General features: G+C 47.2%; 1 protein-coding gene across 2 annotated transcripts; it reads left to right on the top strand.

Moving 5' to 3' along the window:
- Positions 1-3973: 3973 nt before the first annotated feature.
- Positions 3974-15106, top strand: SMARCD2 (SWI/SNF related BAF chromatin remodeling complex subunit D2). 2 transcript variants are annotated; one of them, XM_074224467.1, is made up of 13 exons: positions 3974-4464; positions 10619-10803; positions 11026-11068; positions 11379-11501; positions 11930-12097; positions 12297-12392; positions 12520-12621; positions 12712-12873; positions 13101-13198; positions 13345-13480; positions 13633-13755; positions 13918-14019; positions 14127-15106. In XM_074224467.1, the coding sequence occupies exons 1-13, from the start codon at positions 4249-4251 to the stop codon at positions 14178-14180; spliced, it is 1608 nt and encodes a 535-aa protein (XP_074080568.1). In that variant the 5' UTR covers positions 3974-4248; the 3' UTR covers positions 14181-15106. The 2 variants fall into 2 exon arrangements, with proteins under 2 accessions (XP_074080568.1, XP_074080569.1); XM_074224468.1 differs by lacking the exon at positions 3974-4464 and adding an exon at positions 10441-10521.
- The last annotated feature ends 35 nt before the right edge of the window (positions 15107-15141 follow it).

The following is a 15141-nucleotide window of genomic DNA, read 5'->3' as shown; positions in this document are numbered from 1 at the left end:
ACTAGACACTGTGCTCAGTAACTATTATCTAATTTGAGCTCCACAACAACCTTGAGAGGAAGGTACTGGTATTATTCCTATTTTACAGTTGAGGAAACTGAAGCAAAGATAAGGACTTGTCCAGAGTCACAAAGTTAGTGTTTAAGACCTCTTGAACTTTTGATTTCCTGATTCCAGACCTAGTGCTCTATCCATTGTGCCACCTATAAACATTGGGTGAATCCTCTGTGGGAAAATTTTTTTAATTGAAATTTTTATTCTGAACTTAACAAACTTCAAACAAAATGGCATTTCCCATCTACATAGTAGAAAAGAAAGAGGATTATACACATAGAACTCTTACAAAGGAATATTTACTCCCCTGAACATATGGGAGGCAGAAACCTCCTCCTTCCCTATACCACCTGGGTCTGTAGGGACGGGAAGAGGATTAGGTTCACAACTTAATTCTGTTGTGATAAATAATAGTTCCATTTCTAAGGTCAAAACCCTCATGGGGCTCAGTATCATTGTTGCCAAGCTGCATTATCCCCCTTGCAGCTTTGGCTCCAAAGTCACCTTGGTTGGAACTCAAGAGGCCCAAAGGGGATGATCACCTCAGACAGACGTCTGAAAGTGAGAACAAACAATATAGAACATAAGCAAGCATCCCCAGGCCCACTTCTCAGAGCTGGGTCATGGGCTCCCTTTATAAAAAAAAAAGAGAACTGCAGAAAATTAGAGGCAAGGCTGATCTGTTCCTCTCACCATTTTAAAGTCTTAGGCAATCAAGATTATTCCTCCCAGCAGCAAGGGGCCATTGAGTTCCATGTTAGATAAACTGCTCAAACTTGCTCAAAGACCCATTTCATGTTAAAACTGGTCATACTCAGCAGCTCAAGTTGCTCATGAAACTGCAGCTCTCTCACGTACTGCCTGTTTTTCTTTTAAAGTGTAAAATTTCATCTTGTTCCTTTTAAAGCTGACCTACTTGTATGGTTTTCTTTCTAGCCTTCCTTTTTTCTTCATTTTTGAAAAAGAAAACTTTTCAGTAGCCTTTTTTTTTGGGGGGGGGTGGATAGCATCCTCTATTTTCACTTGCCCTTTCCTCTCCCCTGGATGCCCTAGGCAAAATTAAAGAAAAGAAAAACAAAGTGCTTAGGACAAATATAATAGAAAATAAAACACTTTCTAGGAAACATAAGAAGGCAGCAAAAGACTCACAAGATGGACATGGATGGGTTGCAATCTGCATTGTTGAAAGGAAATTTTCAATCCACAAGGATATAAATCTTTTCCAAAATTTCAGTCATAATTCAAAAAAGAAAGAGTTGAGAAATGGCAGTTTGTGGAGGTAAGAATACCGTAAGTAACAGAAATAGCATCTGACCTGAGGAATTCAGTCTGTGATCTTATTTCATTAATATCTTATAGGACATTGGAATTAAATTTGTCATTTCTCCTTTTCCTAGAAGGGTAAAATGAGGAATAAATAAAAGTTAAATGATTTTACTGGTGTCTTGTAGTTACATTAGCAGTTTTCTCAAGTAGAAAGATGCATTTGGGGTAAAGAGTTAGGGTGAGGAAGAAGACCTTTGACATCTCATAATGTTGACTCTGATCACCAATTTACAAAGGAAATATAAGAAAAAGTAAAAAAAAAAAAAGAGACTCAGATGGGTTGGTTCTTGGGAAGAAGGGAACCCAGCAGTTCTCAGCCAAGCAGTCTGGAGAGTGCCAAAGAATTGTACTGAAGTAGAAAGAGCATAATAGTGAGGAACCAGAATCACTCCATTGGGAGATCACAGATTCATAGATTTACAGCTAGAAGCCATCTAGAACAGATAGACTTTTAAAGTTATCTAATGAAAAATTCTACCCACCAGATAGATAACCATTAGAGTGCAGATGGCAGTAAACTTTTTAAACTTATTTTTCTTGCTTCCCCTGAACTCCAACATGGTTAATATGGAAATGTTTTCCATGACTTAAAAGTTATTTAATCCAATCCCTTTATTATATGGAAGAGGAAACTTGACTTCCCACACAGAAAGTGGCAGAGTGGGCAAGTGTACCAAGTTGATGTTTGGATTAAACAGTGAAAAGATCAGATGCCTAGATACTGAACCAACCATTCAGTGAATATTTATCCCTGTTCTCCAGGAGTTTATAATCAAATGGGGGGAAGACTGCATTGTTTTTTTTTTCTATTTCATTGTGTATTTTCTTTTCCAACCTCTATTTCACTTTGTATTGGTTTATGGAAATCTTTCCATGCTTTTCATCACAGCCATAGGTTTCTTTCTGTATAGTACTATTCTGTTATATTAGGGCAAAACACTTTGTTGAGTCATTCCCCAGTCAAAACTTTGTTCCCAGTTCTTTGCTACACCATGAAAATCAAATTACTTTAAATGCTGTAATGGAAGATTGATGAGATGCTTTCTCCATCAACACCCTTTACAATGCATGTCAGCTTTTTTTTTTGTGAAAGAATCCTTCAAAAAAAAAAAGAATCCTTCAGTGAAGTGATCCATGTTACAAATTATACTTTGCTAGGAAAGAACTCTAATTTAATAATGAGTTCTTCTTGGAATCTGTATTTTGGGGAATGATCTTGACCGGCGATGCTTCACTTTCAGGACTGTGCCACCAAGTTTCAGCTGCCCTCTCTCATGTTCCAATGGCCCCCTTCTGCCATTCTGAAGAAAGGCTCAAACTAGTCAGTTTTATTCTCTCATTTTCTCCACTGCCCACCCCAGTTCCCTGTAGATCCCCAACTCCTTCAACTTTTTTTTTAAGATTTTTCAAGGCAATGGGATTTAGTGGGTCGCCCAAGGCCACACAGCTAGGTCTGAGGCCAATCTCTGAACTCAGGTACTCCTGACTCCAAGGCCTGTGCTCTATCCACCACCGGGCCACCTAGCCGCCCCTAGATTTCCTGAATTTCTTTTAAAAAAAAAACAACCCTTTTCTTTGTTATCATATCAATGGAAAAGATAGATTTGAAAAGAAATAAAAGTGATATAATAAAAACAAAAGATACCTGCGCCACCTAGCCACCCCTCTTCAACTCCTTTTTATGGTTGCTTTTCCTTATTAACAAAATAAGAGCAGTACAGCTAGGAACACTGAATTCAAACCCAACCCCCAAAACCCATACTAGCTGTGCGCTCCTGGGCCACGCACTTCACCTGTTTCCTTTCTAAAATGGGGGTGTTTATTAGCAGCGCTTACTTCCCAGGCTGGTTTCTGAGGATCAGGTGAGATAGTGTAGAACAGTATCCGGCACATATCCAGATGTTAGCTGCTATTTTCCACAACTTTTATGAACCTACAACTCATTTTCTTTGGCTTTTGCAGAGCTGTGGTGCTACGTGACTTGCCCGGGTCATTCCGGTCTAACTCAGGTCCTCCTGGCTCCAGGGCCGAGGCTCTGCCCTGCCCCGGCCTCAGTTCCTCGGGGCAGGGGCGGCATCTGGGCTGGCATTCGTGTCCCGGGCTCAGGGCTGGAGACACGCGGTCTCAGGGCCGCTCCATCCCGACCGCGCGGGGCGGCGGGGGGATGGGCGCGGGGCGGGGGCCGGGTCTGCAGCCCGGATGGGCTGGTTTTGCGAGCGTGTTTGCCCCGGCGCTGGCCTTCTCTCTTCCTCGGGCCTGAATGGGGAGCCCCGCGGGCCTGGGGGCCCGGCGCCCAGCGCGGCCGAACCGACCCGGGGCGAGTCAGAAGAGAGCGAAGGCGCCGGTGCCGGTTCCCTCCCGCAGGGGTTGGCTCGGAGCTGAAAGGCGGAAGAAGCCGCCGGGGGGGGGGGGGGAGGAGGCGGGGCTCTAGCGAAGCGAGGTAAGGGAGCCGGCAGTTAGAGGCGGTTCTCGCGAGGGGCGGGATCTGCGAGGTGGCCCTGGATTGGATGAGGCAGCAGCTGTAGGCGGGGCCCAGCCCGGGTTGGGCGGAGTCGGTGGTTTGTTGCTGTCAGCGGGAAGCTGGGGGCCCGCCGCCCCTCCTCCACCCCCAGGGCGGGCGGCGCGGTGCCGACCCACATCTGGATTTGCCCGCTCCACCCCCTCCCCGCCCAGGAGCGGGGCTAGGACGGACCCGCTCCGTACCGGATCCCCGTGGAGTTTAGAACCCGGATCAGGAAATCCCGGAGCCCGGATCAGTAAAGACCGGAGCTCGGACCCGGAAGCCCCGGAGCTCGGAGCGCGGAGGGGGTTCCCCGGGCGCGGAGCCCCGGAACCTGGATCGCGGCTGAGGCCGGGCGGGACGGAACGATGTCGGGCCGCGGCGCGGGCGGGTTCCCGCTGCCCCCGCTGAGCCCCGGCGGCGGGGCCGTGGCGGCGGCCCTGGGGGCGCCCCCGCCCCCCGCGGGCCCCGGGATGCTGCCCGCCGCGGCGCTGAGGGGCCCGGGGCCCGCCGGAGGCGCGGGGGGCCCGGGGGCCGCAGCCTTCCGCCCCATCGGGCCCGCGGGGCCCGCGGCGCAGTACCAGGTGCGAGGCCGGGGCGGGGCGGCGTGGGGCCGCGGAGGGGCCAAGTGCAAGGGTCACCTCCAGCCGGGGGTCAAGGCCGACTTCAGTTAGGGTGGGGGGGCGCCCTAGAACGCAGAAGCCCGCGCCGGGGCTCCCCAAGAGAGGGCACCAGCCCCGGCGCGGAGCCCTCGGAAGGGACCCGGAGGGCAGCCAGGCCCGCTTCCTCCCACCCCCCCATTTTACAGATGAGGAAACTGAGGCCGCAGAGGTTAGGGCACCGGGCCGCGGGCACGGGGAAGGCGGTGTGGCATAGGAAGCCGCGCCCCGATTCCAAGGCCAGCACCCCGAGGCGGGCAGGCGGGAGTGGGGTGCGGATGGCGGGAGATTGGGTGCCGCCGCGCCCCCGGCTGAGGTGGGCACGGAACCGGGGCAGGGCCCGGCACCACCGGGGCAGGGCCCGGCACCACCCGGGCCGAGAGGCTTGTGCAAACGTGGGAGAACCCTCCCGTCGGAGGCACCCTCCCTTGCCCGGAGGCATTTTAGCTTGTCTTGGCTCGCTGGCCGCCCCGGGCAAGCTTGGCAGTAAGGTTTCTGCACGCGGCCGGCCCCTGCAGAGGTGGCCCGTGGGTTTCCTCCATCGGGTTGTTCAAGAAATGGAGGCTTAACCCGAGTTGAGCCAAGTAACTTGGGCAAGGGGACCCGGGCCCGTGGGAGCCCAGCTCCAGCCCAGGCACGGGAAGGTACTTTGCTGTCATTTTGTCTGGGAGCCGACGGGGAGCGGGAAGGTTCAAAGAGCCCCTGCTGAGTCCAGACCTGGGCCTAGAGGAGCCCAGGAGCAAGTGAGAGTTCTGAAGGATTGGAGCTAATATTGGAAGAGCCTTTTCTGCCTCACTCTCTCCTACCCCAGAGTCTTAGGCTTCATTCATAGAGCGAGGTGAAAGGTTAGTTAGCCCTGCCTCTAGAAGGCAATACCAGATAAGGATTTTATTCTAGGGTCTAATTAGTTGGGGCCTCACACCCCAGTCTCTTAGTTGTTTATGAATACTTATGAGGGTTACTTCTTTTTCTGTCCTCATTCCCTCCATACCTGTTTCATTTCTGCCTACTCTTTGGCCATGCTGAAGGCTAAGCTACCTACTTTAGCACTGGGTTTTATCTGTGGTTCCTCTGCTCCTTATGTTACCATCTGGAGGGCACTAGGAAGAAAACAACTTACATAGATTAGGGGAGCACCTGTGCATTCTGCCAGGCTCTCAGATGATAAGTGTTAACAGCATTTTCCCTCTTTTGACCTTTCTCAGTTGATTGGACATGACAAGCCAATATTGACCCTGGTCCCAAGGCCCTTGGAGGAAACAGGTCCCTCTCTCTTGCCTCTGACCTTGCTCAAGAGGACTTTAGAGCCAAGGTGGTTGTAGGGAGGCCCTGAAAATAAACCAGTTCCTTGGGCCTGTCAACTTAGATGTGAATCGCCAGTATCCTGAGCAGCTTCACCCTTTGAGATGATTGAATGCGAATGAATTATATTCCCTCTCAACTTTCTCTCCCTTCCCACTGTCTCTCAGGAGTCCAAGGTAGGGATTATCCCAACATGAAATTCATAGGAATGGCCTTGAATACAGCAAGTTCAGAATCAGTCAGATTCTGGAAGGGAAAGGCAGATCTGAAGGGTAGTTGGTGGGAATGGCTGGGGAGATCTTTCTGGGCCTCCTTGCAGATCAGTAATCTAGGAGGCCGAGAACTTTGTAATGGAGGTATCAATACTATTAGGAATGTCAGATGAGTTGGGGAAACAGGGACTCAGAAATGCTTTAGGGAAATTTGAGGAAGGAAGTAATGAGGGGCCTGCTGAAGGAAAAAAAAGAACAACTCAGCAGCTGTTGGTATTTGGCCAGCTCAGCAGTAGCACCCTAAAGACAGTGACATGCTATGTAGGGGTAATCCATTCCACATTCAGCTGAGACCCTTTTGGTTAGACATACGGGGTCACTAAAGTACATTCTGGCATTTTTAAGGTTGCTATTTGGAGCATCATCATAGGGGTACACTGTCAATAGGCTTCATTCTCTATCCCTGACCAGCCAATGCTGACTCAGTCTTATGCCCTGATTTCTGTAAATGATAAGAGCTGAACCAGTTCTGGCTTATATTTGGTTCAAGGAAGATGCTGTAGCCTAGATAGTCAAAGTGGGGGAAGGGCTAAATATAGGGGAGAGTAACCCCAAAACTGATCCAAATAGACTAGGAGAAACTAAACTGGTTCTTTGCTTCCCTAATTAGGAAACTGAGTCTGGGAGCTCTGGGGTAAGGATTATTTCTTGGAAAATAGCAGAATTTTCTTAAACCAAGACATAATCCAAGAAGAATTTGGGGAAGGATTTTCCATGAGGACATGTGAGCCTGTAACCTGTCAACCATAGGAGAGAGACCTGCAAGGAAATCTGAAGCAAATGTTTGGGTTAGAACCTATACCCAGTTCCTATTTTTGCCTTGTTAATGAGATATTTTCTCTGTTATCTGAGTACCTAGATAGTGGGGCTAGATAGTGCTCCAAGGACCCTGAGGAATCCAGGGGAGGGTGTGAACAGAATCCCTTTGCACTCTTCCCTCTGCTTAGTGCCAAGCATTGGATTGGCAGGTATGGGATAGATATGGCTTTGGGAATAGAGTTGAGGCCACAACGATCTGACCAGGTACTGGAAGCAATTAGTCAAGCTGACAACAAATACTTATTAAATGACTATGTCCTAGACAAAGTACCTAGGTGCTGGGGAAACAAGGACAAGAACAAAAAAGACTCTATCCTCAAAGAACTTATATTTCAGAGGAAAAATATCATGTTTGTACATATACAAAAGAAATTTTTTAAAAAAGATCATTTTTAAGGAAATTAGCATCTGGAGAATTAGGAGGGAATTACTTGAGCCAAGCGGTGAAGAAGATTCCAGATTCTAATAGAAGTGAGGAAGGAATGGAGAGAGATAGGAGATGGGAAGGTCTTTGCTATTTGAGGAACATCAGAAAGGCCAGATGAACAGAACAGCAAAATTCAGGAAGGAGAATCATGGATGTTGCTGTTGGAAAATTAGGTGGGAGAGAGGTGGTAAAGGATTTAAAATGCCAAACAGCAGGGTTTGTGTTTGATTCTGTAAGTAATGGGGAGCTTCTGGGTTTTACTGAGCAATGGAGACATATGCAGAACCATGATTTAGGATTTTAATTTGGGTAATGCTGTGAAAAGTGAATTGGACTTGAGGCAGAGAAACCAATTAGGAAGCTCTTGTATTAGTCTAGTCCAAGGAAAACAAGGGCAGAAACTAAAGTTGTGACCATATGAGTGGAAGGAAGGCCATGAATATGAGGGATGTAGGGGCAGAAACAACAAGACTTGGGAAATGATTGGCTATGTGGGATGAAGAAGAATGAGAAGTTGGGGGTGACTTTGAGGTTGCAAAGCTAAGTGACTGGAAGGATGAGTAATGTCCTTGACTGAAATAAGGAAGTTCATAAGAAAGGTAGATTTTAAAGGAAAAATAATGAATTTTGTTAGGACATGTTGAATTTGAGATTCCTATAAGATATAAGTTGAAAGGCAGGACTGGACCACAGGAGAGAGAAAGTAAGACTGGCTTTCTAGATCTAGGAGTTATCTGCATAGAGATAATCATTTAACTCTTGACACTTGAATGAATGAGATCACCAAGGAGAAAAAAAATGTAAGAAAGAAAAAGAAGGCCTAGGACAGACCTTAGGATTACACCCTCAGTAACAGAATAGGATCTATATCCTGCAAAGGGGACTGAGAAGGAGCATCAGATAGGGAGAAAACCAGCCAAAAAAGAGCAATTCATGAAAACTTCAAAGAGAGTATCTAGGAGTCATTGACAGTGTCATATGCTTCTGAGATGTCAAAAAGGATGAGGATTAAAAAAGAATCCATGGGGTGCAAAAAGAAATCATTGGTAACTTTGGAAAACAATAATTTTAATTATATGTTTAAGATTGAAAACCAGAATACCAAGATTTGAAAAGTAAGAGAGAAGAGAGGAGGTGAAGTCAATAAATGTTTTTTCCTAGGAATTTGGTTGTAAAAAGGAAGAGAGATAATAGGACAGTAGCATGAAAGACTACAAGGTCAAGGGAGGGTTTTTTTATGAATGTAGAGATCTGACCCTTGGGCCTAGCAGTGCTACTGCTGCATCTGTATTCCAGAAGAGATGAAATATAGGAAGAAAAGAACCTATATGTATAGGGATATTTATAGTAGCTTTTCCCTGGTGTCAGGGACCTTAAGATTGAGGGGATAGCCATCCGTTGGAGGATGATTTAACAAATTGTAGTGATTGAGATGAGATGCTGTTCTGTTATGAGAAATCATGAATTAGATGCTCTCAGTAGAAGAACATGAGCAGGTGCAATGGGAAATCTGTATACAAAGTCCTCACAGCCATATTGCAGGATGATCAGTTGTGATTGACTTTTTCTCAGCAATGAGCTATGACTCGAAAGAACTCAGAAGGACTTACAATAAAGAATACTATCCATCAGGGCAGCTAGGTGGTGCAATGGGTAGTACACTGGCCCTGGAGTCGGAGGATCTGAGTTCAAATGCAGCCTCAGACACTCAATAATTACCTTACTGTGTGACCTTGGGCAAGTCACTTAACCCCATTGCCTTAAATAAAAAACAAACAAAAGAACACTATCCATCCCAAAGACAAAGCTGGTTGGTGTCTGAATACTTTGAAGCATACTTCCCCCCCCCCCCACTTTATTTTTCTTGAGATTTCTTTTGTGTGTGTGTGGGGGGGTTATATGTTTACTTTTACAACATGACTATTGTAGTAATGTTTTTCATGACTACACATTTTTAACCTAATCAAGTAACTTGTTTCTTAAAGAGGGGTGACTTTGAGGTTGCAAAGCTAAATGTTTGGAAGGATGAGTAGTGCCCTTGACTAAAATAAGGAAGTTTAGAAGAAAGGTAGATTTTTGAAGGAAAAATAATGAATTCTGTTTGGATATGTTGAATTTGAGTAAGGAATGGGAGTGGGAATAAAGAAGAGAATTTGGAAATCAAGGTTTTGGATGTTTGTTTTTGCATGTAACCAGGGGGAAAAATTAAATTATATTTTTAAAAAAAGAATATAGAGATCTGGCCATGTTGGTAGGCTCTAGGGAATGGGCCAAAAGATAAAGAGACTGAAGAAGGGAGGGAGATGTCTGTGTGTGATGATTGTGAGAACAATATGCTGGAGGAAGGGACAGATAGGGTCAAGGATAGAAGCAGAAGCATCTTCTCCCCCAGAGATGACCTGAGTGCATAAGCTTTGAAGGAAAGGCCCAATTTGGGTTAGGTATTTGGGGTACTTTGAACATCCCAATACCTCTATTTTGCTTTTCCTGCTTCCTTAGATCTCTTTCCGTGAATGGGTATATAGGAATCCTTCTTTCCCCTCTTAGCCCTTCCATAGATACAGTTCCTATTGTTTAGAGTCCTACTCTCACAGCTTGGTGGTATTGGTGGTCCAGGTAGATTGCTTTCTCTGAAGTAGAATGCCTCTGGCAGGGAGCTGAGGGTAGTAGTGATGTAGGGAGGTGGGGCCATTTGTGGCTTTGACCCACCATCTGTCTCTGAACTTCTTTCCTTAGAACCATATTATCAGTATCAGCCTGGACTTTGTCTTCCACTGTCTTGTAGTAGTGTATAGACTTAAAATGCTTTCCCTAGCTTGCATTATAAGTTCTGTGGGGCCCGGTGAAGAGTCCTTGGACAGGTTGCTCTGAGCCTTCAGGAAAGGTAGCTTAGGGAAAGGTAGCATAGCATGCTGGGAACTCAGAGGCTGGGTTCCTCCCACCAGTTTACTCTCTAGGGGAGAGATCTTCCCTTGTTCTTTGTGCTCTGGTAAGGCTGCTCCTATCCTATTCGCTGGCACCACAGCCTGGGCGGTTGGAAGGGGTGGGGCAGGTGGGGCTTATATTTTTGCTTTCAGACGCCTGTTCCTCTTTGTCTTCCACTGAGTCATCACACTGTGGGACTAGTCAAAGCTCTATGTGACCCAGAATCAGAAATGGACAGTTAGTGACCAAGAGGACAAGGATGGAGGGGATGGGCGGAAGGCCTTGTCGAGCATACCCAGGAACCTACACCCTGACTGTTCCACTTTCCCTACAGCGCCCTGGTATGTCTCCAGGAAGCAGGATGCCTTTGAGTGGCCTACAGGTAGGACCCCCAGCTGGTACACCCTTTGGTGCAGCTTCTCCACTTCGGCCTGGGATGCCACCTACTATGATGGACCCATTCCGGAAACGTCTGCTTGTACCGCAGCCCCAGCCTCCAATGCCCACTCAACGCCGAGGGTAAGTTCTGTCTGTTTTCCCTGCCCCTCCCTACCACTAACTTTCTTGATAGAAGGGTTTCTCTCTGGCCTGAGAGGATAGTAAATGAGGCTTGTTTTCTGACTGTCTTCTCCCAGGAGAAGGTTGAGAAACTAGGACTTGGGGTAAAGAGGCAATGGGAAGAGATAATTTATGGACTCATTAAGCTCTTGGGTGAATGTCTGATGTTTTCTTCCTTCCCAGGCTGAAGAGAAGAAAAATGGCAGATAAGGTTCTACCTCAGCGAGTAAGTTTTAGTCTTGGGGGGAAAAACCCTGTGGTTAACTGGCAGGGAGAGGGAATTCCCTTGAATTGGATGTGGTGAAGTGAAAAGAGTGAAACTTTAGATTCATAGGACTAGTCTTAGTGCCTGTGTGACTTTAGACAAGTCACTTAACCTTTCTTGTTTTCCTCATCTGTAAAATGAAGGGATTGGACTAGAAGTCCCTTCCAGTCCTAGAGCTTCTATAAATGTACATATATTCAGCAGATAAGGGGTTGGGAAAGTCACTAAGGGTTGGATGTTTGATGCTTATCTTCTCTTCCCCAACCACAAGATCCGGGAGCTAGTCCCAGAGTCTCAGGCATATATGGATCTCTTGGCCTTTGAACGTAAACTGGACCAAACAATTGCCCGTAAACGAATGGAGATCCAAGAGGCCATCAAGAAACCATTGACGGTGTGTATATTCCCTATTCCATTCCTCCTCAAATTCACTTGAATAAGCTGAGCTCTTTGTCTAGAGCGGTACCAGGGTGGGATTGGAGCAGAACTATTGGGATTTTTCACTTCCTCTCCCCCAATTTAGGGGGTATGATTTTGGAATCCATCTAGAATTGGGATTTGGGTTTTTGTTTTTTTTTTTTGAGGTGAGTGGCAGACTTTTTGTTTGGTTTTGGTGTTTTTGCAAGGCAGTGGGTTAAGTGTCTTGCCGAAGGTCACACAGCTATGCAATTATTAAGTGTCTGAGGTCACATTTGAACTCAGGTCCTCCTGAATCCAGGGCTGGTGCTCTATCCACTGCGTCACCTAGCGGCCCCAGGTGGCAGACTTTTAACATGAGTTAACCCTCACTCCAAGAGATACCCTGTCTCTTTTTAAATGTAGCAAAAACGAAAGCTTCGAATCTACATTTCTAATACGTTCAGCCCCAGCAAGGCAGAAGGTGAAGGGGCTGGAGCTTCAGGAGCTACAGTGGGAGCCCCAGGATCAGTTCCAGCAGGGGACAAAGTGGCCTCCTGGGAACTTCGAGTAGAGGGGAAGCTACTGGATGATGTGAGTTGAAAATGAAAGGTGTTTGTGGGGAGAAGACAGAAGGAAGATAACAGAGATATTATGTTGTCATTAGAAACTGCACCACTCCAACCCCATTCCCCCAAATCCCCTTCAGTACAGGACTGTAATAAGCCTCACTTTTGTTGGGGAGAGGGGCAAGGTCAGGTAGCTAATTAGTCCCTCTTTCCCATCTCCTTAGCCCAGCAAACAGAAGAGGAAGTTTTCTTCATTTTTTAAGAGTCTGGTTATTGAGCTGGACAAGGAGCTTTATGGACCTGATAACCATCTGGTAGAGGTGAGACTAGCTTAAGCTGAACTTTGGGAGCCACACTTTGATATGTTTGGGGACACAGAATTGGCTCTAATCCCACAAGTGGGGAAAACATGTTTTGATCCATAAAATGGACCCTTCTTCCCTTCAGTGGCACCGCTTGCCTACAACTCAAGAGACAGATGGCTTCCAAGTAAAACGCCCTGGGGACCTTAATGTCAAGTGTACCCTCCTGCTTATGCTGGATCATCAGGTGACTTCCCAGGGCTACTCTTTGGTGAATACAGTTGCCTGTGCAACAGCTGGGCTTCTGCTCTGACTTTCCACCCTGGTCTCTCCACAGCCACCCCAATACAAGCTGGACCCTCGATTGGCTCGGCTACTCGGTGTGCACACCCAGACCCGGGCTGCCATCATGCAGGCACTGTGGCTGTACATTAAGCACAACCAGCTACAAGATGGTCACGAGCATGAATACATCAACTGTAACCGCTACTTTCGCCAGGTCAACACTCCAGTACCTCCCTTCTGTGCTCTCCCTCATGCTCTGTGCTTACCCTTTCCATGCCAGCTTCCCTGAGTGCTTTTTAAATATTCTGCTTCACATTACTCTGCGAGACTGTTGGTTCTATAGATCCTGAGATGCCCCGTGTACCCTTCCCAGTCTTAGCCAGCTAACCCCAGCCCCATCTACAGCCCAGCCCTGTCTTAACTCAGTTGCTCCCTCCCTAGATCTTTAGTTGTGGGCGTCTTCGTTTCTCTGAGATACCCATGAAACTGGCTGGGTTGCTGCAGCATCCAGACCCCATCGTCATCAATCATGTCATCAGGTAAAAAAAAAAAGTTTGGAGGCTCTTACTTCAACCCTTTAGGAAATGGTGAACCCTTTTTTCTAGGGTTGGGTGGGAGATCGGATACCCCCAGGATCTGGGGTCCATATTTGATCCTCATTCTTTTTTCTTCTGTTTTGGTCTAGTGTGGACCCCAATGACCAGAAGAAGACGGCTTGTTATGATATTGATGTTGAGGTAGATGACCCACTCAAGGCACAGATGAGTAACTTTCTAGCCTCCACCACCAACCAACAGGAGATAGCATCCCTAGACATTAAGGTAGGCTTTTGCCCTTTAGGGATAAGCTGATAGTTCCTCTTTGTCCCCAAGCTCTAGACCCTTGGGATGGGGTATCTGTTCTTATGCTTTGAATTCAGGGCTTTGAGCAGAACCCCAGGGAGAATGGGTTTGCCTGACACAACTCTCCTCAGATCCATGAAACCATTGAGTCCATCAACCAGCTGAAGACTCAGAGGGATTTCATGCTCAGTTTCAGCACCGACCCACAGGACTTCATTCAGGAATGGTTGCGCTCTCAGCGACGAGATCTCAAGGTATGAGGATGGGTTAGGGAGGTAACATAGTATAGTATATCAACTTCCCAGTCTGTGGGTTTGACTTCAGAGCCAGTACCAACAGGGATCCCAACCCACCCTTCTTCCCTACTCTTTTAATGGATTTGGATACTCTTCATGGTTTCTGTTCTCTCCTAATAGATTATTACAGATGTGATAGGTAACCCAGAGGAAGAAAGGCGAGCTGCCTTCTACCATCAGCCCTGGGCCCAGGAAGCTGTCGGAAGGCACATTTTTGCCAAGGTGAGGACTAGTCAAAGTTTCCTGGTTTCAGTAGGCTTATATGAAAAAGATCAGTCTTCTCTTTCTTTCCTCAGGCTCACCTGTGTTTTTTTCCCTCCAACTCTCAGGTGCAACAGCGCAGGCAGGAACTGGAACAGGTGCTGGGAATCCGCCTGACCTAGCAGCTCAGGGAGCCTTCCTTATTCCTGCAGCCACTCCCTCCTCAGACTGGAATTGATGCCACCCTCTGTGCCCCAGCTGGGGTTAGAGGGAGGTGGGATAGGATGGGGTGGAGAAGCTTCTGCCACCCCATCGCCCCAGCTTTAGTTGCATAAATGTAGTCATAGGATTCATAGTCGCTTGGGCCCCCACAGCCTTATTATTCACTTTTGCGTTGGCTTTAATTGGGTTCAGCAGATGCCTCCCCTGTCCTTATGGGCAGGCCTGAGCAGGACCTCTGGGAGCTGTGGCAGCCCTAGGGGGTTGGGCTTCGACATTGTAATTGCAAAATTTCAGAACCAAATACCCCTGGGTTTTTTTATGTTTACAGGTATTGACCTTGGAGGTCAGAGGTGGCTCCAGGGAGCCAGACAGGGGTAGTAAGAGGGCCCTTCCCAGGCTCTCTCTGGTCTTTCTAAACCAAAGTTCTTTGCCATTCCCACAAGCCCAGTGTCACTGCTGGTTTCTTCCTTTCCTTCAGGTATTTGCACTATTTGGGGAACAGGTTTTCTAGTGGGAAACACCTTTTTGTACAGGGATCGGTTGGGGGTTTTCCTAGGAGCTCTACCTGGTGCCTCCCCTTCATTATCTTAATCTATGCAAGCGGCTCAAGGGCTCCGGCCGCCATCATCTCCTTGGGTGTCAGGCAGTGGTTCCAGCTTTGCCCCTTCATTAGGGGTAGAAGGGGGGGTGGTGGGTTAAAGTGAAGTCTTTGAAAGACTTTCCCCTCTGGTCATCTTAGGCCAAAGGGTAAGGGAAGTATGGATGTTTGCATGGTGGAGGGGAAGGGTATTGCTGCTCCATAGGGGCTGGGGGAAGGGAGTGGACAGGGCGGCAGGTACCATTTTTGGCTAGTTTGGAAATTTCCAAATAAATACTTTTTTGTTTACTGATGCCTTCTGAGTTTGATCACTAAAACATCTC

This window comes from Macrotis lagotis, chromosome 2, assembly GCF_037893015.1.
Source record: "Macrotis lagotis isolate mMagLag1 chromosome 2, bilby.v1.9.chrom.fasta, whole genome shotgun sequence".
Classification (NCBI taxonomy): Eukaryota; Metazoa; Chordata; class Mammalia; order Peramelemorphia; family Peramelidae; genus Macrotis; species Macrotis lagotis.
This window is presented reverse-complemented; position numbering and strand designations above follow the sequence as displayed.